We start from the raw sequence: 23,529 nt of genomic DNA, 5'->3' as shown, positions 1-23,529 counted from the left end.
TTATCAAGACCCTGTGCGCCGCAATCCAAGGGTTGCAACTCATGGAACCTGCGGGAAGATGGTTGGGGAGATCGGCGATGAACCTTCCGCTTTGGGACCAGCGCGGAACCAATCAATCGCGACAAGGCCGACCATTTTAGACGTTTCGCGGCGTTTCTCTAGTAAGCGAGCATGCAGCGTACCCGCCGACAGTGTATACTCGATTCTCATGGTTGCAGGAGCGTCTATTGACGTCTACACAACATAGCCAACGGCTCCGTGATGCCGGAATTTGTTGCATGTGACAAGTGACCCCCGCGATCGCTATGTCTAGATCGTGGGTCTCGTGTCAGGGCACGCGCATCAATTTAACTCCGCTCCTCCGCTTTTCTAGCTTCTCTCGCCCTCGACGAGCCGAACACTCACAGCCCCTTTGATTCTTTTCTTCAGACGTCTACTCTGCCCTGCGTTTCTAACGACGAGCGCCTCGCTGCAGACTTCCCATGTCGCTGATTCAGCATGTTACACAGCAAGAGGGCACTGATCGCGAGGAGGCGTTGGTAGATTTGTTCTTACCGCCTGTCGACCGCCAGATTAGCCGACAGGATGCTGCGGAACGTCGGCTTTCTCTTGAGAGCGCCATCTCGGGAGCTGGCTTCTTGAGCGCACAAGGAAAGAGCGTGAGGAGAGTTATCAGTTACGACATAATACCCAAACCCGAGGAGCTCGCACCGGGCGAGGAACCAGGAGGCTTGACGCCATACAAGGTGCCGACGGGCAAGCGTATCGGTAAGTTTGGATGCATCGCATTCGCGTTCTGACCACTAACACGCGATTACAGCACAGGTTATCGTAACGGTTCTTGCGTGTTGGTTCGCTAGCGGCATTGTTTTCGGTTTTGCAGCTTTGAAGCCAATTCTTATCAAGGAAGGCGTTTTCAGCAATCTGTGCACACCCGAAGAGGTGGATGCCGACGTTGAAGTTTGCTTCGAGCAAGATCTCAGGTTGAACTTCTTTTTTTCTTTGGCATCGACTACGGCGAATGTTTCTGCTCTCCCCGTCGGTACCCTGCTCGATCGCTATGGGCCCAAGCTTTGCTTCCTTTCCGGTTCTTTCTGTCTCGCGCTTGGAAGTATCCTAATGAGTCTCGCGTTTCAGATCGAGCATTTTGACGGATATACAATCGGAAACTTCTTCCTTGCCCTTGGAGGCACATTTGTCTTCCTGCCCTCTTTCCAGATTGCTAACGCCTTCCCCAAGTATGCGGGTAGCATCGTTGCGCTCGTTACGGGTGCATTCGACGCTTCAGCAGCAGTCTTTCTCTTCTACAGGCTCATGTACGATGCTAGCGACAGGGAGTTCAAGCCACAAACTTTCTTCCTGGTCTATCTTATCGTTCCAGCAGCCATCGCCATCGCGCAGCTTACCTTCTTACCGACCGAGAACTACAAGACTGAGGCACAGTTAGAAATGAAGCTTCAGAGAGCTGAAGACGCTATGCGAGACGTTCATTCTTCAGATGATGAGCTACCCGATAACGAGATCTGGAAGCGAAGGAAGGCCCGTAGCTCGCGTCGTAAGGAGAGACAGAGCAGACTTGACGAGCTGATCGGAAATGAGGCGGCTCGTAAGATCCGGGAAGAGAAGGCTGAGCAGAGATTGGAAAACTCCGGTGTCTGGGGTGCACTGCACAACAAGTCTGCCAAAGACCAGATGCTGACGCCCTGGTTCATACTGCTCACTATTCTGACCGTGATCCAGATGGTGCGAATGAACTTCTTCAGTTGGTAAACCCCTCCAGTACGCTTGAATACTGCTAACATTTCGCAGTTGCTACTATCCGCGAACAGTATACGTACATGCTTGGATCAGTCAAGCTCGCAGAAAAGGTCAACGACTTCTTCGACGTTGCTCTGCCCGTCGCTGGAGTTGTCGCAACTCCCTTCTTAGGCGCACTGCTCGATAACGTCAGCACACCTGGCGTACTCTCCCTCCTCGTTGTCATCATCGCCGCTATCGGAGTCATCGGCTCTATTTCCACTCTGTGGGCTGGATATGTCAACGTTCTTCTATTTGTCTTCTTGCGCCCACTTTACTATTCCGCCATGTCTGACTACGCGACCAAGGTCTTCGGCTTCGCTACGTTTGGACGAGTTTACGGGACCATCATCTGCGTGTCTGGCCTGTTCAATCTGTCGCAGACTGTAATCGACGCCTTGACAAAGGGCTTGTGGCAAGGCAACCCAGTCCCGATCAACATCATTCTGGCTGCTTTGGCGTTTGTCGTAGGCACGGCACTCGTCATCTATGTTTCGGTACAGGTTTACCGTATGAGGAAGAAACTCGACGAGGAAGACGCCATTACCGTGACAAATACCGAAGTAGGTTCCATCATGGAAAGCCTGCTCGAAGAGGACGAGCCGAGGTCCTACGGCACAGTCAACCGCCAGCGACAGCCATGGGAGGTTTAATATGGTGGCGCGAAACTCTATTTATTCTTACCTCCGACACTTCCAGACCAGGTCGACGATGTACCTTCGCCGCTGTTGTTACGAGTACGATTCAAATACGGCCGACATTGAATCATGCTTCCTATACTAATTTGTCTCCTTCCTAACGTCATTAAAAGTTATCATATTCTGTACGAGCGGGCGTTCATATTCATCGCGTTATATTGCAGACTGTCATCAGCCGAGCGTCTTTATCAATAATAGTCATCGTCAAGCGAGCGTTATGGGTACGGGTTTTCGGGTTATGTTACATCTCATTATGGTTCACGGCGCCAGATTGCAAGTCCATGTAGACTAGATTGCGATTTGTAGAAATTGTTCAGTCTTTCTGATATCCATTGTCATCGTCCGTTGCTGTTTTTTTTTTCACCCCAAATCAAATACAAAATCCATGCAATCCATCTTTGCATCAAGGCTGCGTTTGCAGGCTGTCAAGACCTCGATACCACTTGCCCAGATGAGCAAGGCAGTGACGCTAAAATTACGCCCCTCTTAGCGCTGGGGTGGGGCTCTGCCCAGGTGCGGCCCAGCCCCCATTCTCGAGCTTTCGGTTACCGAGCCCCTCACAGATCGTACGACACTTTCCATCCACCACGAGCAGGGAGGGCCGATATCGCTGCCTGAGAACGACCACCACTAATTCTAGAACCGTTACATTCGCTTGGTAAACTTGGTACCTGCGGCCGTTGTCTTGGAGCCATGGGCATGCTTTGCCTTATGACGCGTTGCGGTGGTACATCGTCTGCCTAAGCTGACATCCTCGCCGCATGCTGGGGCCTACGTCCACCGTTGTGCTGGAACAGTCGAGTCGACAAGTTGTTTCAACGTGGATCTTGGACGCAGCTACCCAGGTACACTGCTGACGTCCCGAGGTCAGGGGAAGAGGGTTTACCTTGACTGTCCTGCTTCGTCTTTTGGCCGGCCACCTGGCCTTCCCAGTTGGCACACCGGTGGCTCTCGAAGCATGACAGAGACTTGTGGACCCAATATATGCAGTTGTTTGACACTTGGTGCGCTTTTTTTGAGAAGTACCTCGTTCTCGGAAACACCCAAGGCGCATTTATCGGACGTTACTATCTGTAAGAAGAGTTGGGATGCCGGAAAAGGTCGAAGACGAAAGGCAGCCTGACACGACGAAGTCCTCCATGTTCTGGGAAAGGATCCATCCCAGCACAGCCGAGTGAGCCCCCATCTTTGAGCTCAGCATGCATCGCGAAACTCGTACTCTGTCGTCATAGTATCTGTATCCTCGTGGCGTTTTGCGGCCCTCGACTCAACTCGAAACCTCAACCAGACACATGATCAACGTCTGAAGTATCGTTTGCGTTGATGACAAGTATCTTTCTGCTTACTATCGTCATGGCCGCATTGGTGGTCTTCGCCTGGGGCCATCTTTACAAACCCAACCCTGCGCCACAGCCTCCGATTGCAGGTTTGGGGCCGATGGAGAGCAACCATGCAGTACGCCTCCCTCAGTTCGTTGCGCAAGACGCAGTCGAGATGGAACAGAGCTGCTGATATTCCTAGACATTGAAAGGAGGCGTGGGAAACAATCAAGGATCAATGTTACATGTTGACAGCTTCTAGCATTTGTTCTACCGAGCTGCTTGGGTCCGATCGGTCCTGAAAACATATATGTATGGCAGTCATTCTGTTTATGGTGTCCCAAGCACTTTCAACGCATCATTCTTTCCTCCTCTTACATCTCCTGAACACTAGGCCAACCTGAAACCATTGCCGAAGGCCGCATTCCATCATGGGTATCCGGTTCTCCCAGTGGGTTGCTCCGTCCATTGTACTTCACAGTACCCTTACATCTGCTCTCGTCGTACCTAGAGCCGCGTACAGCGGACATGGCGAGCCTTATGGCACTGGAATCATCCATCCGACCACCATAGCCGCATCATCTTCCATGGCTTCTCAGGCCTCATCCCTTGGTACGTCGTGCGTTACTTCCGGGACCATAACCATAACGCTATCAGGCTCGAGTATTGTGCCGCCGGCTTCGATAATTGGCACCTATCCGGCCGTGAGCGGCCCTACCATCACTGGTGAGAACAAGCAGATTCAAGTTGACGGGCAACATCTGATACTACTGCAGGTTATCCTTCAGCTCCTTCCCCGAGCTCGGTTGTATCGAGTATCACTGTGGAGTATCCTGCCGAATCATCTGTGCCACCTCCTGAGAATCCAGCGACTTCAGACTATCCTGCTGTCACCCCTAGTTCGGATGTGGCTTCATCTACTGGCGGCGGATATGGCCCTTCCCCTGCGCCTGTCTCCCCCCACCTAAGTAAGCTTACGAGCAGTGCGATTTCGGAAAGCACCGCCACTCCAAGTAACTACAGTATGTCTTTCAATTCCATCACCTCCCGCGCGTTTTACTATGTATACCCCAGACAGAAATTGTTGGAACACGGATACCTAACCTTGTGATAGATACGCCCTTGCCGTATGCCACCAACCCCGCGACAGCATCAGTAGCACCCTATCCTATCACCTCTCTCCAAGGGGCACATGTATCGCACAGTGCAGGCCCAGTTGGCACTTCGCCAACTCTCCACGTACCGTATCCGACAGGAAACGTTACATCGAAGCCTCCTTCTGGAACGGGGTATCCGACGTCAAGCACCGTGCTGCCGTATCAGGAAGAAAGCGATACTTACTTATCGCAACGGTCCGCCACATCTTCTACATTAGGTTTGTTAACTGACACATTATCAAATCGTATGAGAATGTGCCGCTAACCCTGTTAGCTACTCCTGATTATCCGACGGCATCCCCAGCTGTTCCTGCCTCTTCGGCACAATCTTCAGCCTCTCCTGACTATCCGGCATCGTCTCCGGTCCCTCCAATGTCTTCGGCGTCATCGTCAGGATCTCCTGTTTATTCGGCATCAACACAGGTTCCTCCTGTCTACTCGGAAACACCGGCCCTTCCCGTCTCGTCACTTTCCTCAGCGTACCCTGTTTTGCCAGCATCGTCTTCTTCCCCTCCCATGCACCCGGAATCCTCTTCAGCCCCTCCAGACTATCCGGCATCGCCTTCAGGTCATCCCACCCCTTCGACGTCGCCTTCTGCCCCTCCTCCGTACCAGACATCGTCGTCAGACTCTCCTGTTTATTCGGCATCAGCAACGGTCCTTCCTGGCTCTTCGACAGCATCGCCAGCATCGCCAGCCTATTCTGTCTCACCGACATCGTCAGCCCTTCCAGACTATTCGGCATCAGTACCGGTCCCTCCCACCTCGCAGACATCATCTCTGGCCTACCCCGTTTCGCCACCATCATCTTCAGTCCCTCCGATGTCTGCGACGCCATCATCAGCCCTTCCCATCTCCTCGGCGCTCTCTTCAGCCTACCCTGTTGCGCCTATATCGTCTTCAGTCGCTCCCGCGTATTCAGCGTCGTCTTCGATCGCTCCCGCGTATCCAGCGTCGTCTTCGGTCGCTCCCGCGTATCCAGCTTCATCTTCGGCTCCTCCAGGCTATCCCACGGCTTCTTCAGGTACCCCTCTTGAGCCAACGCCATCTTCAACCTCAGTCGTAGCACCTACTCCAATTGTCAGTTCTACGCCAAGCGTCTACGTCCCAGCTACCTCTCTTCCGCCAGTGTCAGGGAGCATGACTACAATGTACTCGGCAGTTCAGCCTGTAGCTACTGATTACCCGGCATCGCCTGGGGTACCTGCTTCCGAGATCTCCACGGGTACTGAGCAGCTCGGTATTTATTCCCCTTCATTCTCATTGTCGAATCTCAAATGCTTACTCCACACTAGATTACCCAGCAGCACCTACTACCATGATCACCAGCGCTATTACGTCCTCCGCGACCCCGGACATGTATGTCACGCCTGCTCAACAGACAGGAGGATATGCAGCGTTCGCTGGAGTTGGTACCTGAGTCTCATGGAGATGAAACTGGTGACTCGGTCCCATGGACTGAAGTCGGTGATGCAGCAGCAAACGCTAGGGTTGGCCTGTACTCGTACGCCTGTATCAATTTCCTTTGTTCCACGTGTTGACATTTGGGTAATGTTTTGGGTTTTGGAGTTTGCCCTGGTATCTAGAAAACCTACTGAATCCACTCATTTACCAAGCGATGCACGATCATAAAAGTAACTTTTTTTTCGAAAGCTGCGGAGCCGTTTCTGATTGACAGGGTACAATCCCGGCTTGTCGGATTGCTCAGAGAACATGACGTGGGGTTCGCGCATCAATAGTCCGTGCGTCTTCGCGTTGCTATGGCAGGAAGTAGCGTCGCGTGGGCGGCTAGTGCTGTTTACCGCTCACCGTCTGAGCTCGCACCACCACATATTACATAGACGTGCTGCACAACTTCCTTAGACTACCAAAGTTGAACAACCAAACTCACAGCAGGTGCTACCCTTCGACAACATACATAACCCCCCAAACCGTCAAGTTGGCGCGCCTCAAAGAATCCCCGGTCCAGATGGATCCGCCTCCGCCTCTGTCGCCAAACAAGGCACCCTTCTCGCCTGGGATGCCCATCTTTCCTGCCAGCCCCGACCGCGCTGCTGGCTCAAGATCTCCGTACGGCGACTCCAGGGGCTCATCGCCAGTCCTCTCGCCCTCGACACCCAACCTCCGCCCCCACTCGCCCCTACGACACACACACCGCCGAACCGATTCCGATGTTTCCGTCACAGCCCTCACAGGCATGTTCGAGAACCTCGAGGTTAAGGACCCACGGGAAGCATGCAAGCGCTTCAAGGAGTTGCTGGACAAGGAGAGGATACGACACGCGGAGAAGTTGAACAAGATCGAGAAGGAACATGCCAAGAAGGAGCGCGACCATGAGTTGTCGTCGAGCCGACGCGACGTGCGCATCGACGAGCTGAAGCACGAACTTGAGCAGACAAAGGAATCACTTGCGAACGCCGTTACCAAGGAAAGATTTGAGAAGAGAGTCCATGAGAGCAAAGCTGCCATCGACAAGTGGGCGAAGGCTTTCCAGGAGAACGAAGAGAGGTGGAAGAGTATGGACGCCAAATATGTAAGTACATCATGCTCTTCTACACAGTTCCACCTATTAACATGTTCCAGACGGAAGCAGCATCGCGAGCCAAGTCCTACGAGGGCAAATATAGACACTGCAAGACGGAGTACATAGCAGCCAACAACGAGAAGCTCCGATGCTCCGCAATGATACCGCAGCTCCAGGCCAAGATTCAGAGCGTCCAGCGTAGCTTGCAGCGGGTCGAGTCAGATGTCAAGTTCAAGACTGATGAAGCGGCTAAGTACAAGAACGAGGTGTACAGCCTGCAGGTGGAGATTGAGAGCGTTAGCAACCGACTGAACGAAGAAGTGCAGACACTGAAAGAGAAGCTCGGTCTCGTCGAGGGCGAGCGGGACGCTCTTAAGACGAGCTTGAAAGAAGAGGAGGTTCTGCGCATCGCTGCGGAAGGCCAGATACCGCTTCCATCGGCTGACTCGGAAGAGGCCGATGAATTCACATCACCTGTTCGATCACCACGCAAGCCACGCAACCTCGCGCGCGAGGACGACGACAAGGAAAACGTGTCGCCAAAGAAGAACGCAGTTGATCTGCGCTTCATTCAGCAGGAGCTGGCAGCAGAGAGACGTGCTCGCGAGCGTGCCGAGGAGCAGATCGACTTCATGAAGATGGAGTGCCAGTTCCAGTGCTGCTCTTGCCGCATCGCTGAGAACAGGGGAAAGCACTACGTCCACGATGACTCCCTCGAAGCCGAGATGCAGCGCATCAAGGTCTCGCTACCCATCTCTACGCCCCCAGCCAGCAACCACGGAGACGATGTCATGGAAGGCGTAGTGATCAAGCAAGAGTCTGTGGAGAACGAGCGTCCCATCACACCGCCTGAGGATGCTGTAGTCAAGACAGAGTCCGAGGAGCCCGAGACCGTTGTCGCCTTCTCTCCAGACACAGGAACCTTCCGCTCTGTGCCATCACCTATGAAGTCTCGTCCGTCAGCAGACATCGTCACACATGCAGAGCCATCACCTGTAGTCGAGATGACCGATGCACCAGCGCCCGACGCGGTCGCGCCTGCCAACATATCTTTGCCACAGTCCCGTCCTGCATCGAGAGTCGACTTTGTTCTTCCTACCCGCAGGGAGAGCAAGGCTGTAGACATCAGCATCCACGAAGATGCCGTGGACGACGACAGCGAAGACGAGGATATGTCACCACCGACGCCCGACAGGGAGCCTACTGGGCCTACGACGCCCTATCTCACTCGCACTATTACCACAACAACTACCATCCCCCTCCACTTCTCCCCTGCCACTCCAGCATTCAAGGCTGGCCGTGGGCCTATGACTCCTTCAACTGTAGCCCACGCTGCAGCCAATGCACAGACCCCTGTTCTGGGTGAACTGTCACTCAACAAGCTGGGCATCGACCGGGAAGCCGCACTCGCAGCGATCCGTGAGCGCAGAGGACGTGCTAGAAGCATGGCCGCCGGTCACGGAACGCCGATGAAGCAGATGGTCGAGGGTGTAAAGGACCGCAGAGACATTAGTGCGCCTGTGACTCGGGTACGAAGTGTATCACGGATACGAAGATGAGCGATCGGAGATGGACGTTGTGGAGGTGGCTGGTGATTGCCGTGCTGACTAGGGTGCAGCGAGAGTCGTGATACCATTGATTTCCTGTTGCGACTTTACCTTGCGCTTAGCGGCATTGCATGGCGTTGGAGGCTATTGCTGCATTTGAAATTTCCCGGCGTTGTCTGTCTGCATAGATGTTTTGCACAAGCAACGACTGCGTTATATACCACAGTTTTGCTTCTTGCTAGTTCTTACGATATTGTAATTGAGTATTGACATGTTCAACTTTGTCTGGTGTTCTGTGCTGAAGTTGCTGTGTATGTGAACCGTTATTCGTGCTTGTGACCACCATCTTTTTTGAACACGAATTCATTTCTATAAACAATGCATTGGTTGGTTAGAGCAGTGGACCATTTTCTTCGCGTGGTGTTCAAGAGACGAGATGGGCGGGCCCCGGCGTGCACACTTCCGCCAAGCCCCGCTAGCGCACGATTGGCGGTTCAAGCGAACGTCGAAATTGATCGCACTCGAACACCTGGATTATCTCTTGCGACAGCGACTACGAACTTCGACGCCCAACCCTCTTTCTCCCTTCCACACCGACAACCGCCATTATGTCTGACAACGGAGAAATCGAGGTCGAGAACCCCACTGGCATTGCCATCCTCCCCAAGGATGTCACCGACGAGCAGGGCAGCGTAAAGCTGTTCAACAAGGCAGGCTTATTACAACTCCCGCCCACACGCACAATACTGACTTTTCGCAGTGGTCCTACGAGGAGGTCGAGGTCCGCGACATCTCATTGACGTACGTTTCCCCCACGATATCGCGCCGCACACCCGTATAAAAGGACAATGGTGGCATTGGATACTTTGTATTACGCTGCGAGACCTTCGGCTAACTGAAGCCGCAGCGACTACATCCAGATCCGCTCGCCTGTCTACATCTCACACTCCGCCGGCCGATATGCCGTCAAGCGGTTCAGGAAGGCCCAGTGCCCCATCATTGAGCGTCTCACCAACTCGCTCATGATGAACGGCCGTAACAACGGAAAGAAGCTCATGGCTGTGCGCATCGTCGCTCACGCTTTCGAGATCGTACGTATACAATCTGCCAGGTTTCGGAGTCGCGAAAATGGCATAAAATGCGCGTCGGGAGACGGCTGACATTTGCAGATCCACATCATGACCGACCAGAACCCCATCCAGGTCGCCGTCGATGCCATCGTCAACTGCGGTCCCCGTGAAGACTCCACCCGTATCGGTTCCGCCGGTACCGTCCGTCGCCAGGCCGTCGATGTCTCTCCCCTCCGCCGTGTCAACCAGGGTATCTCCCTCCTCACCATCGGTGCCCGTGAGGCCTCTTTCCGCAACGTCAAGAGCATTGCCGAGTGCCTTGCTGAGGAGCTGATCAACGCTGCCAAGGGTAGCAGCAACTCGTACGCCATCAAGAAGAAGGATGAGCTCGAGCGTGTCGCCAAGTCCAACCGATAAAGGCGTGCGTTCTGTGTATGGGTGTGCATGGTGTCTCTGGGAGGAGTTCTTTCGAATGGCTGTTCTGGTCGTTTTTTGATCGGACAGAATGAGGGATCTTATGCATGGCATGGCTTTCCTAGGCGATTAAGACCTCTTTCATGGTTGCATGACAAAAATGGACAATACGATACCACGTTCAGATGAGCAGTTGCTGCGTGCGAGGTGATGTTGACGGCCACCGACAGGCGAGAGGAGGCCGGACCCGCTGTTGGAAGGCATCGTGTAGCTGTGAAATGCCACTTCATGTATAACACAATGGCGGAAGTCGTGTAGATCTTCGATGAACTCCAGTACATCCAAATTCATCTATGGGTATCTCATCTCTGCACTTCTTGTGTACATGTCTATGCTGCCGCCCGCCCTAATACAGCCTTCTCTATTATGGCTCCAAACTCTTCGAAGCCGACTTTACCACTGTTCTTCTCTCCAAGTTGCTCGGCTTCCGCATAAGCCTTGGCCATGACCTCCTCATCAATCCTAACAAGCCAGTCGTGACCTGTGATCATGATGTGACCTCCTTCGTTTTGTAGTTGCTGCATGAGTCCACTTGCGCGGATCAATCTCTCCACCCACACCCTATCTTTACCCTCCGCGTACGCTGCGTCGACCAGGTCCACCGCGCCCCTCTCCTTCATTGTATCTCTCACAAAAGCGACCACTCTCTCTCGTCGTGCAGCTTCCAATTCGGCCTCCTTTTTCTCCTCTGCCTTCCTCTCCTCCCGCTCCTGTCTCGCGCGCTCACGAATTTCTTCCTCGACAGCCGCTCGCCGAGCTTTTTCCGCTGCCACAGTCGCCTCGCGTTCTTCACGGCCTTCTGCTTCCTGCAGACGGCGCATCTCGGCTTCTGAACGTAGCCATTCGTTATATGCGCGTTGTTGGTCTTTTCGAGCCAGCGACTTGGCTTTTTTGGTGCCGACTACACGTTGGGTTGGTGGAGGACGGTTCGCGTTTTGTGGTGGGGGGTTCACGGGGCCGGGTGCGAAGGCGTCGTCGGGTAGTTGGGCTTCTTGCGCTTGAGTATGTGGCCGGTGATGTTGTGGTTCAGGGACATCTTCGAAGTGGGCTTGGTGTGGTGGTGGTGTAGGGGCGCGAGGTGGTCGCGCCGCTTCTACGCCATCGTCTTGAAGGACCAACCGCTCGTCTAATGGTGCTTGTTCTCCTTCATCCCTCTGTCCTCCCACCGGGTTCCTGATACCTTGTTCGATTGGGCGATGTGTCTCCTCATTATTTTCTCTTTGATCATTGCCCACCTGTGCTGCTTGTCGTTGCGCATTGTACCATTCGCCGATTTGTGGGGCGAAATATAATGTTCCGCAGAGCACTGCGGTGTGTAGAAGATCTTGCGACAGAGGTGTGCCAGATCGCGTGAACGGAAGGAGGAGATTTAGGATCGTAAATGGAAGAGATAATATGGCCCCCATCGTGATGTTCGTAATTGTATAGTCGATGCTCAGGTTTACGCGTTGACGGAGGTGCGAGTCGATAAATCGAAGCGGGGTTTTCGCGCGAAGGCTGGCTGGTAGCGATTGGAAGCCGCTAGCGGTCCATGTAATTGAGAGGTGAGATCTGCAGTTTAATAAGGATTCGATGCTTGTGCAATAACAGTAGTCGTCGTGGCGCTAGAAATGTGCTTCGGGTGAAAGACAATGTCAAGTCAAGTTGATGGTGCAACTTGCAAGCCCCGCTGTAGGGCTGAGCGCTAGTGCCGCGTTGGTCCTAGCTTATCTTGAGCGATCATTCACATGCAACGAAGTGCTCCTGTCGTCAGCACGGCACGAGTCTTACAGACGTCTGCGCAATGACTCTTTGAATGCGCGCTTCCATCGTATTTACTGCCCCATTTGTATAGCATACTCGCTCTGATCATATCACCGACCGGAGGCCTGAACCTCAATCCTTCAAACCTCGCATTAGTTTGGACATCACCAAGGTACGAGAGAAACATTGCAGCAGATAATGGTTTCATGAGTGGAGGACCCAGTCAAAACTCGGGTATTGGATGGAGGGTGCGTCTCCAATGATATCTAACCTTTTCTTGGAGGGTGCGCCTTACGGCCGTTAGCAAAAGACTCGGAGCCTTATTCGCCCTCCTCTCCACACTGTCAAGAGAGGGTAGCCAATCGACGGTTTCAACCCCAGCCATAAGCTTTCCGAATCGTTCAGGCCCTCCGAGGGCACGGCTGCTAAGTGTAACATCGCTATGGGGAATGGACTGCGATACCACCGCTTGACGATACGTGCGGAAGGCATGGGCCGATTGTCCACAGGTCTGGCCGTCCAACATGTGTACGATGCAGGGGATTGGATTGCCTTTATATCTCTGGCCAATTCCGCATTATGATTACTATACTCTTGCAGCTTTGGCTTCAACTTCAACTTGGCTTCAATCTATCCCCGACTCATCACATTCCTCTGTCGACGCTTGTCTGACTCGTATCATTGCCACTCTCCAAGCCATACGATTGGCCCATCTCTACCTCACGCGACGTACATCTCTCGGCTACGGCATATTAAGGCACCTTGCTGCTGGGTCACCACATATTACGCGCCGTATAATTGGTCAATCGAACATCAGTATGGTCGTCGCAACAACGGATGTCTGGCCTAACACGGCAGGCTTCGACACGGACTACGAAGAGCACGAGCCCGTGGAGCTCACCGTCAAAGGCACCATCCCAAGGCATGCTGCAGGTGTACTTTATCGGACAGGTCCGCTCGGCTACAAGGCGAAGACGAACGACGGCAAGATCTGGGCAGCAAGACATTGGTTTGATGGATTCTCATGTGTCCATCGTTTCCAGATCGACTTTCCGGACGCGGACGGCCCAGCAAAGGTTACATACCGTTCGCGACGCACGGTGGATGAGTACCTTGAGATTGTTCGTACGACCGGAAAATTGGATAGTACTACGTTTGCTGCAAAGCGTGATCCATGCGAGAGCTTCTTCTGGAAGGTAAGTCCAGCCTCTACGCAGTGCATGTGAGACATACACTGACTCCGTACGTCCATCTCTTTAGGTCATGAGCATGTTCCAGGCATCACAGAATGAGCGCAATGTCGGTGTTACGCTCTCCATTAACATGGCAGGAAGCGACAAGCTTACCAAAGGCGCGAAACCGGCGACTAATGGTCACACCAGCGGCATTGAGACTTTGCATGCCCGAACAGATTCTAGTGCCATCAAGGAGATCGACCCAGAGACGTTGGAGCCGCGCGGTTATGCACGTCAGGAACGCCTTCACCCGGAGTTGAAAGGGCCTTTCTCTGCCGCTCACGCCAAGTCTGACCCCCAGACTGGTGACATGTTCAACTTCAATCTCGACTTTGGATACAAGAGTACCTACCGCATCTTCCGCGTCTCGGCAGCGTCCGGCGAGACAGATATTCTCGCTACTTTCCATGGCACGCCTGCATATATTCACTCGCTGTTCTTGACTGAGAACTACGTCATCCTCTGTGTCTGGAACAGTCACATCACATGGAGTGGCATTTCGCTCATGTACCACAAGAATGTCGTCGACTCTATCGCACCCTTCGACCCAAACTCCAAAGCAACATGGTACGTTGTCGACCGCCGCGAAGGCAAGGGACTTGTAGCAACGTACGAAAGCATGCCTTTCTTCTGCTTCCACAGCATCAACGCCTGGGAAGAGCCATCAGCTTCTGACCCTAGCAAAACCGACATCATCACCGAGCTCAGCATGTTTGAGAACCTAGACATCGTCAAGCGCTTCTACTACGACAACATCATCTCTTCCATCGACACGCCTGACTATGAGGGTGAGAAGCGCAGGCCGTGTCTTCCGATGCAGGCGCAGTTCCGCCTTCCGAGCGTCAACGCTGGTGTTCCTACCGCGATGCCTGCTGAGCTTCTCTTCCAGGCTGACAAGTTCAAGTCGATGGAGTTGCCCACGCTCAACCCGGCATACCTGACCAAGCGCCATCGCTACACATATGGATGTGCCGACCGTCTCCGGTCTTCGTTCTTCGACGGCCTCGTCAAGTTTGACAACAAGACTCAGGAAGCTATCTACTGGGAAGTTGATGGTCACACGCCTGGCGAAGCGATCTTCATCGCTGATCCTGAAGGTGTGGAAGAAGACGATGGCATACTGTTGAGTGTGGTCTTGGACGGCTATGCGGAGAAGAGCTACTTGCTCGTGCTCAACGCGAAGGACTTGACGGAGATGGGAAGAGCTGAGATGGCGGGGCCGATGAGCTTTGGGTTCCATGGCACGTTTAAGGAGACGTACAAGACATATCGAGGAGATGTATAAGTGAGAGTGGTAGCACTCAGTAGTGAATGACTCACTATCGCTTTGAAGCTCAAAATTTCGCAATGTTGTATTTCAGTCTGTATTTGTTACATTGCCGGATGGCACCAATGGCTACATACGAACGGTGTACACTGATTACAGGTCATCTATTCAATTACCCATGACATCCATTCTTTCGGTTGGAAGACTTCGCAACAGATCCGGTGCATACTCTAGGACACAGATGTCGATCCCCATCTTATCAGAATGTATTTACTGTAATTCGTTCATACCCTCCTCTCTTTGTATCCGAGCTTGAATACCCGCGATGAACCTTGCTCTATTTTCAACCATTATTCGGACGCTTTCGACGCTTCCGATGCGCGGTAGTCGGTCAGCAGTTTGTGGTCGCAAAGTCGGATTGAAGATGAGCATCCTGCGACACATGGGACAGTTGCCATGAAGAAAACGACTCGTTTGATCTTGAAGCCACTTTACAAGACACCTCTCATGAAAAACGTGTTGACAAACGCCAAGCTGAATGGTTGATGTTGGCGATATAGCGCGGATGTTGTTTTCGGGGTCGGGAGTCGCCGGGGTCGCATCCTGTAGCTCGAAATCAGCTGTTGTGTCGTTGTAGCAGATGATGCATACGGTTTCGTGTTCTTGGAAGTAGTTGTCTTGGAGGACGATGTATGGAAATCGTCCAAACATGTGGGTTTCGGTTCGAGAAGTAGACATTGTAATATATTGGGTGGCCGGTGGATGGCGAAAATTGTGACGATGCAACGCTATCAAGAAATATGTTGTATACAGATGCGGCTTGTGCTATATATAATATAGCACCTCGTCTTTTGAGCAAAGTATCAGCAAATATAACCATGGTGTCGCCTACTCAACTTTGGTTCACTGCGCGCACGTGCCTCCATCTTCCGAAGTCATCAAGAACCGAGGTAGCTATAAGTGTTGGACTTTACTTCTAACTCTATTACATCTGGTACGTTGCAGAAGACCAATCCCCGTCCAGGGAAGATGGTAGTCCGCAACCAAATGCTGGAAGTTCACGACTAATGACCGAGCGTGAGATCCAACTTCACACACATAGTAAGCAAGGTTTGGCGGCTATACGTTTTTCTAGACTCGTGCCATGGGAGAGCCCTTGATGGCGTGTGCGATTCCGTATTTTGGTTGCCATCTACTTTATCCACTAGTACTGTCATAACTCAGAGCGACAAGCCACTTACAACCCCCGCAATACATTACTACTATAGCGCGCAGGACTAGAGAGTTAAAAGGCTTTAAATAGACTATTAAATTAATAATGTACTATTAAGAGCCTATTATCTAAAGTCTTACTATTAAAGCTTTATTATCTATAATATTATAATATAAAATAATAGCTATTAACTAAAAAATAAGTAACTTAGAAAATACTTATCTAATATCTATTATATAAGAATATCTATTATAATAGTAATAGAGAGTAGTACCTTATACCTAATTTTGTAGACTCTGTTTAGTAAAAAGATATTAAAAGACGCCTAGCTACTATCTTAGAATAGCTAGAAGATTTTAAGATTTTAAGATATTTAGTATATATTACTATTAGTACTAATACTTAACTATAACTATATATATTTATATACTTCTAAGTAGTTTACGTAGTAGTTAAGAACTATATACTATACTAATTACTTAGTAAGATAATATAATAGTAATAGAAATACTAGTACTTACTAGGCCTTATAGTATCTATTCTCTAACTAGCTAATAACTATAATATAATAACTATTTTATAGTCTAGATCTTAATAGAAGTTATAGTAGTTTATTATAGCTACTATCTAATAAATAGTATCTTACTATATAAAATAACTTATAAATACTATATTCTTACTATACTAGCTTTTATTACTTTTACAAAGTATTTTAGCTAAAATATTTCTTTACTAAAGTATAGCTTTCTATAAAGCTAAAAAGAAAAGTAGTATTACTTTACTTTTTACTTTATATACTTAGTTATAAATAGTAATAGTATAATTAATTAAAAGTATTCTTTTAGTAAAATAGTTAATAAAATAGTTTTTTTATTTTATTTCTCTTCTAAATAAGAAACTATAACTACTAAAGAGCTTATATATCTTACTAATAAACTCTTTAAAAGTAAAAATAGAAAAAAGAATAATAGAAAGTCTTACGCTAACTATATATATAGTAGAAATAATAGAGATAGAAGTAATAAAAATAAAAGTAATAAAAACGTTAATAAGTCTAGCGTATAGCTTTATACTAGTAAAGTAGCTTTTTAGAGCGCTTATAATAGCTTTTAGTATAGTATAAATATAGTAGTTTATAATAGTCTCTATAATAGCTTTTAAAATAATAACTTTAAAAGAACTTATAGAGGTAGTAATATATTTAAGAAAAAAATAATTAATTAATAATAAAAGGCTTAATTAAGCTTTAGTAAGGTAGTAAGATAATATAACTAGTAATAAGATTAGCTTTAGGTAGACTTACTAACACTAGAAGAACTTATAAAAGAGGTATAGTAAGAATATAGTTAAGAGCTTATTTAATATATATATTAGTATAGCTTTTAGTATTAGATTTAAGCTACTATTTATATCTTTAATAAGTCTTTAGATCTTTAATTTTACTATAAGCTATAAAATAAAAATAAAAATAAGAATAGAGATAGAGATAAAGATAGAGAGTATATATATAGTAGAAGTATAATTTTGTAAGCTAAGATTTTAGCATTTTATTACTTTATAATCTATAGCTTAGTTAGTTATAAGCTATTAAGAATATATAATTATATTATAATTCTTCTTACTATAAGTAAATATTAGTATTTATAAAATAGTTACTTTACTACTTTAAATTTTAAAAGCTTTAACTACTACGCTAAAGGTAGTAGTACTAAGAACTTAAGCCTTAGCCTGTCTAACACTTATACCTCTAAATATAAGATTTTAATTTTTTTAAAATACGTTTTTTTATATACTAGTAATAGACCTTACTCTTTTTAGACTAGCTTTTACTATAAAATTATTAGTTTACTAATAAATAGTAATAGAGGTTACTCTTAAGTACTTTTATAGTATTATAATAGTAATTATTAGTAAGATATACTAAGAATTAAATATACGCAGGCTATAAGTAGGTAAATATTCTATAAATTTAGCTATAAGTATACTTAGAGAGTATAGCGCGTTAGTATACTTAGAACTTACTATTTATAGCTACTCTTAATATCTCTACTACTTATATTAACGTTTTAGTAGAGGTAGTAGAGGTAGTAGTAGTATTACTGCCTTTCTACCTTAGAATAGAAGGCACTACCTGCTTTAACAGGCTTAAAATTTAATATTAATTACGCCTCTAATAGCTTTTACTTTTATAAATAAAAAATAGGGACCTATTGCGCGCGAAAGCTATCTTAGAAAATTTAGGTATTCTTATAATATCCTACCCCTAACAACCCCCCTACGGTGCGCGCGACGGTATTCTATACGCACAAGGTACTACTTAAATAAGCGAGATCGCAGTCATCACACTCACGTCGACTAGAAAAAAAGCTAAACATGCCTGCAGCCTACATTAACATAGAAGCATACAAGATAGATAGTCTATCGTTAATGTAGGCTCTAGACCTGTTTAGCTTTGTCCCTGTATAAGGTGCACTTAAAGAGACGTTGCGTAGACGGAAGCTGACACAGGGTCGATCTGGCCAGAAATGTCAATAGGAAGAAGCGCAGCGGCAATTGGACGGGAAAACACGTTTGGAAACCACGCAATCGCGGCTTGAAAAAGCGTGCCTTTCAATGTGCAACGTTCAAAGGAACGGGAATGAAAGAGAGCCGAGCTAGTTCCATCAACCTTGTCAGTGGCCGAAACGTGAACAGGGCTTATCTAGGTACTCGAAAGTGATCGAGTTGTGCTAGTGAACTAGTAACACTACAGCCTCTGTTTAAATACGATGGAAGCCGAGGCCAGCGCCTCAACTGTACATCTGTTATATGTGACCTTGCTCTTGTGATCAACCAGATTCTTCTATTTGGTTTCTTGAGTTGCTGCGATTAGAAACCCGGTACTCATGGCCTTTCTTGTGTGTGACTCATGCTTGGAAGGTCCGGCGCAAGTGAAATGGGGGAAGAAGGAAACCGTCGTAGCCGTGCTTCTCACGATGGATCTGCTAACCTAAACTTGGCACCTGTTTATAGACCTTCTTTCTACTCAACCACTAGCCACGATCACTAAAGCTTTACCCTCAACTCAAATTCCTCATACACCACCCCCTTCGCTCACCTCAACCTTGAGGCTGAGCAGTATGTCCAACGACATTGCCATCGATGCGCGCCTTAGCGCTTTTTTCGATGAGAGTGTAGACAACCTCCAGGATGACCACTACGTTGAGCATGACGATGTATGCGATATTTGCAGGGCCGATCATACGGCTGATCCATCGGAACCCATCGAGCACGCATCCTCCATCACTCGCTAGACAAATCAACGAACTATTTGAGATGTTGGCAATTCTCAGAGAGCAAAACGAGGCAGAAATGATTCAAATAAACGAAGCCAGGACAGCTCTGAATAGATTCATGGCAGGAGGGGATGAGACTGAATGACCGGTTTGCGATGCGGAGCGTTATTGCGGACAACACCGCGCACGCGCAGCAAATTAAAGTCTACTATCTAATGGCTTTTTCAATATCAGCAGCGCTGGCAGCTATTGTGACCCTGCGCTGAACATGACTGTTCAAGTGGTCGCGGGTCATCGCCAGACAGTTTTCTGACCATAGGTCTTTGTCGCAGTCCTGTCTTGGATTCTGGTACAAGAAGACAAAACTTCCAAGACTAGAAAATATCATTCTGCCATTCCCACTTGGTCATGTTGTCTTGACAAGCTTGTGATCGTCCGGTTGCTTGGCGGTTTCTTATGTCTCGTGCATTCCGAAGTGTCCCGATTTCAGCCGCCGACCGCCTCCGAAAGTCCGAGTTGTACCCGATTCGCCACATGTGCAATGCTTTACTCAGGCTAGATCATGAAAACATGCTTCTTGACCAATGATCGTAATTACAGTCTTGAAAATGCAAGACTGCAGTGGGTCCTTCTTATCAAGGTATGCAGTCTTTCGGTATGAGGTTTTTCGGTGATGACTCGGCGGAACAATTGTTGGGAGCGATGCGTTTCGACTTTGCGATAGGAGAAGTATATAGTGAGGCGCCAGACCGACAGTTCGGGGGAGCGTATCTGTCAAAGCAAGCGAACGTTAGCAATCATTCTCTCTCTCGTTCCGAACCTACAAGTCTCCAATTCCTTCAAATATCCAATCTCACACTCAATCCCAATACCCTCAACATGGTGGCGCAAACATCCAAGCCATCGAGCCGCAGCTCTTCCGTGACGGCGCCAGTTGAACGCTCATCCTCACCGAGCATGCATCATGCACTTGCGACTTCTTCGTCTCTGAAGTCGATGCTCAAGAAGCCCTTCCAGGGCTGGTCCAAGGATCTCCTTCGCGCGAGGGACGACGACGACGATGACTACAACTTTTCGAGTGGTATGCGCCGTGGAGCTCAATACTACCAGAACGACGCCTGAGGTGGCCAAGAATACTATGATCCGCGACTGATGGAGGACGAGGCCGATGCCACACTACGGTCTCCCAAACGACCTCGAGCCCAACACCTATGCGCGTCGACGGGGCGGTAATATCGAAGGGGCACGTGAAGGCAGAGTGGTATACCGTGTGACGGTGGTAGTAATTCGGGGTTTTGTTGGGCTGGAAGAGCTTGTCACACCCGGCGGGTATGGCTGAGACGGTTGTATGGCAGGCCTGGCGTTTGTGCTGCGTTGCATTTGCTTTTGCGAGCGCGATACCCTTGATTTTTCCCTTAATTTACACAATTTGTAATGCACACTTAGTTCCACAATGCGCGTTATCGTACGAAGGATTGGATGTGTTGTGTGACGATACACACGACCAGAAAGCTCGTGGAGACGCCTGCCACCATTCTGACAATTCTGAGCTCGGGTTATGTCAGCAGCGCTTGACGCATCCGCTTCTCCCACTTCATCCCGAACTCCACCTCGCAAAATCTCTCCCAAATCGCGCACTTTCTAAATTGCGGCCTTCCCGAACAACTAGAGCCTGCATAGGGCTGGCATACATATGTGCCCTCGCTTGCGGTCCCGGTAAGGTCGCTACCCATGGACTGGCCCAGAGAGCGCCGCACCGAAACATGCATGGGCCATGCTGCAAGCCACAAACTCTTCCGTCTGTCAAGTCTAGCTCACACACGAATCGTCATTAGTGCATCGAGGTTACACGCGTGAAGACGAAGTATCTTTGAACATGGCAAGCATTCAACAGTAAACTATCTGGCTGACCGAGTACGAGAACTTGGCAGCTCTAACTCATGGCTTCGAGTGCGCATCACCAAGCAACATCAACGTCACTCCACAGCATACTCGGCTTGACTCGACGAAAATTGCGGAGGATTTGCGCGCAATTTCTCCTAGGCAACAGTCGCACGAATAGACGCAGCTAGACCATATCAGATGCCGGTGTGCCTAGAAAGGCGGCTTGGTGGTCTTTAGGGGGCCTGCGCCGCCCGGTTAGGCGTGCCGCATCATGCGCTGTCAGTTAAGCGATCAGCCTCCGAATCTCCCCAATAAGTAGACTAGATATCCCATACTCGACGAACCTTTTCTTCATCGCCAAGCATCACTCGTTACTGCCTGTCGTTCGTTGCCAATCTTTTTCAAGACTCTTATTTAATACTTGTCACTATACCCCACATTGCTCGTCTCAATCAACACCGCAAGATGTCTAAGATCCTCTCCGTGGCGCTTTTCGCCTCTTACGCTGCGGCTCAAACGACCGCTCAGGTCTGGATGCCCGGTCTAGGCGATATGGGCATTTCGTACGAGGGTTCTGTGGTCAGCGTTGACAACGACCGCACTATCATGTCTGTGGCTGTGCAGGGTATAACCCTCGACGACTCACTGGTACGTAACAACGAGTTGAAATCATCGATAACATTCACTGATCTGTTGCGACTAGGCCGATGTCCCTTCGACCATCACTGTCGGAGGCAACACCTACTATGAATATGACGCCTCCAATGACCACTACGGCGTGACGGTGACCGTCTCCGGCGCATGCTCGCGCCAGAACACCGACGAAGCGGAGGCAACCTGCACCCAAACTACCATTGGCCTCGAATCTGAAATGAGCTCTCTATGCGCTGACCCAGAATACGCTTCCTCCCTCTGCCCGGACGGTGTGGATGCCGCTCTCTCTTTCAGTACAGTGTTCCCCGAAGGCTACTTCGACCTGTTCGCCGTCGTCATCACCGAGGGCGGTGACTCCCTTCCCAGTGCCACAGCGGCCGCATCAGTATCGGCCGGCAGCGCTTCCGTAACAGCGTCCCGTTCCACTGTCACATCCGCAGCTTCTGGATCTGCCACTGCTACCGGCTCCGACTCTGACGCAGCGGCAAGCACTGGCTCGGAATCTGCTGCTAGCTCTGGAGCTTCCGCCACCTCCAGCGGTCCTGAGGAAGTAGCCACTGGTGCTGCCCACATGGTCCAAGTCCCAGCTCTGGCTGGTCTTGGTGCCGCAGTTGCCGCTTTCTTTTTGTAAAAGTTTAGTAGCGAGACAGTCGCTTTCATCTGCGCATTTCAAACGAGTTCTGGCTTAGCGAATACCCTTTATGCATCTACGCATCGTCACTGAATACACACGCTTATAATATCATCCTGATTCGTCTATTCACTTGTCGTATTGTTATCATGCCAAAGGTCTCTAAGAATCTGTCTCTGGTCTCTTCTCCAAGCATACCATTCTCTCTCCTTCCTTACCAAAGCAGCTCTTTCCTTTATCATCCGTCATGACTTTCCCACAGTACACGTGTCCCTCACAGTCTTCCCTTTTGCATCGCCATCTTGCCACGTCCCCACCCTTCTCAAGAAAGTAGCAGCCTTCTCTACACTCGTATCCCTTCTCAACATGCGCGCACCTCATATCGCATGGAAACCATGCGCTTCGTATAATGACTGTCTTGGTGTCTAGAACATCGATGTCTCTGAGTTCGAAAAGATCAAAGTTGGGATTGGTATTCGATGCAGGAATTTTGTGCCCGGCAGCCACAAGATCTGTGTTTGCAGACGGTTTGTTGCTGAATATGCTCGGCAACCAGCGCGGCGGCGGTCTAGGTGGAATCAGGACTGTCAAGGTGTATTTCGTGGTGCTCGGCTCCGTTTCGCCTAGAGGATCAAAGTAAGCCGACATATCCGACTTCGGGCGTAGTTTGCCTGACTACGAGAGTATGTGGACAGTCAAAAAGTCCTGGGAAATTTTGCGCGAGACAAGGTGGCGCAGTATCAGCAGACCGGATACGAGGAATGATAAGGTAGAAGCAGCTGTGTCCATGTATACGGTTATTGAACAAAGACTTGATGGTATCAGTGTTCGCATGTGACGCACGGTGTGAAGAGGCTATGGTCGACAAACGAATGCGTTGTGTGAGACAATGGTGAATGCTTGATTGGTGATTGGGAATGCGCTAACACTGCCGTGAATAATCCGCTTGCGCACTCACAACCATTCGGCAGTACCAGATTGTAGAAGGCACCTCATGCAAGGGAAAAGCTGAATAGGTCTGGAGCCTACATCGACATTAAG

The 23,529-nt window shown here is 49.5% G+C and overlaps 7 protein-coding genes across 7 annotated transcripts; 6 read left to right on the top strand and 1 right to left on the bottom strand.

The window, feature by feature from the left end:
• Positions 1 to 482: 482 nt before the first annotated feature.
• Positions 483 to 2,450, top strand: J4E79_007438 (uncharacterized protein; the record flags this gene model as incomplete). The annotated part of the gene is made up of 3 exons (XM_049356304.1): positions 483 to 768; positions 821 to 1,762; positions 1,810 to 2,450. The coding sequence occupies 3 exons, from the start codon at positions 483 to 485 to the stop codon at positions 2,448 to 2,450; spliced, it is 1,869 nt and encodes a 622-aa protein (XP_049209191.1).
• Positions 2,451 to 6,940: 4,490 nt separating this feature from the next.
• J4E79_007437 (uncharacterized protein) lies at positions 6,941 to 9,054 on the top strand (the record flags this gene model as incomplete). Its single annotated transcript, XM_049356303.1, has 2 exons — positions 6,941 to 7,504; positions 7,555 to 9,054. The coding sequence occupies 2 exons, from the start codon at positions 6,941 to 6,943 to the stop codon at positions 9,052 to 9,054; spliced, it is 2,064 nt and encodes a 687-aa protein (XP_049209190.1).
• Positions 9,055 to 9,650: 596 nt separating this feature from the next.
• RPS5 (ribosomal protein S5) lies at positions 9,651 to 10,529 on the top strand (the record flags this gene model as incomplete). The annotated part of the gene is made up of 4 exons (XM_049356302.1): positions 9,651 to 9,734; positions 9,803 to 9,843; positions 9,950 to 10,133; positions 10,212 to 10,529. The coding sequence occupies 4 exons, from the start codon at positions 9,651 to 9,653 to the stop codon at positions 10,527 to 10,529; spliced, it is 627 nt and encodes a 208-aa protein (XP_049209189.1).
• Positions 10,530 to 10,915: 386 nt separating this feature from the next.
• J4E79_007435 (uncharacterized protein) lies at positions 10,916 to 11,992 on the bottom strand (the record flags this gene model as incomplete). The annotated part of the gene is made up of 1 exon (XM_049356301.1): positions 10,916 to 11,992. The coding sequence occupies one exon, from the start codon at positions 11,990 to 11,992 to the stop codon at positions 10,916 to 10,918; it is 1,077 nt and encodes a 358-aa protein (XP_049209188.1).
• A 1,155-nt stretch (positions 11,993 to 13,147) lies between these two features.
• On the top strand, positions 13,148 to 14,849 carry J4E79_007434 (uncharacterized protein; the record flags this gene model as incomplete). Its single annotated transcript, XM_049356300.1, has 2 exons — positions 13,148 to 13,525; positions 13,590 to 14,849. The coding sequence occupies 2 exons, from the start codon at positions 13,148 to 13,150 to the stop codon at positions 14,847 to 14,849; spliced, it is 1,638 nt and encodes a 545-aa protein (XP_049209187.1).
• Positions 14,850 to 20,198: 5,349 nt separating this feature from the next.
• J4E79_007433 (uncharacterized protein) lies at positions 20,199 to 20,441 on the top strand (the record flags this gene model as incomplete). Its single annotated transcript, XM_049356299.1, has 2 exons — positions 20,199 to 20,240; positions 20,313 to 20,441. The coding sequence occupies 2 exons, from the start codon at positions 20,199 to 20,201 to the stop codon at positions 20,439 to 20,441; spliced, it is 171 nt and encodes a 56-aa protein (XP_049209186.1).
• Positions 20,442 to 21,668: 1,227 nt separating this feature from the next.
• J4E79_007432 (uncharacterized protein) lies at positions 21,669 to 22,488 on the top strand (the record flags this gene model as incomplete). The annotated part of the gene is made up of 2 exons (XM_049356298.1): positions 21,669 to 21,851; positions 21,907 to 22,488. The coding sequence occupies 2 exons, from the start codon at positions 21,669 to 21,671 to the stop codon at positions 22,486 to 22,488; spliced, it is 765 nt and encodes a 254-aa protein (XP_049209185.1).
• Between the last annotated feature and the right edge of the window lie 1,041 nt (positions 22,489 to 23,529).

The sequence above is a fragment of the Alternaria viburni genome, assembly GCF_023758015.1.
Source record: "Alternaria viburni strain BMP 2772 chromosome Unknown scaffold_16, whole genome shotgun sequence".
NCBI classification, from domain to species: domain Eukaryota; kingdom Fungi; phylum Ascomycota; class Dothideomycetes; order Pleosporales; family Pleosporaceae; genus Alternaria; species Alternaria viburni.
The sequence above is the reverse complement of the archived record's forward strand: the minus strand, read 5'-3'. Positions and strand labels throughout refer to the sequence as shown.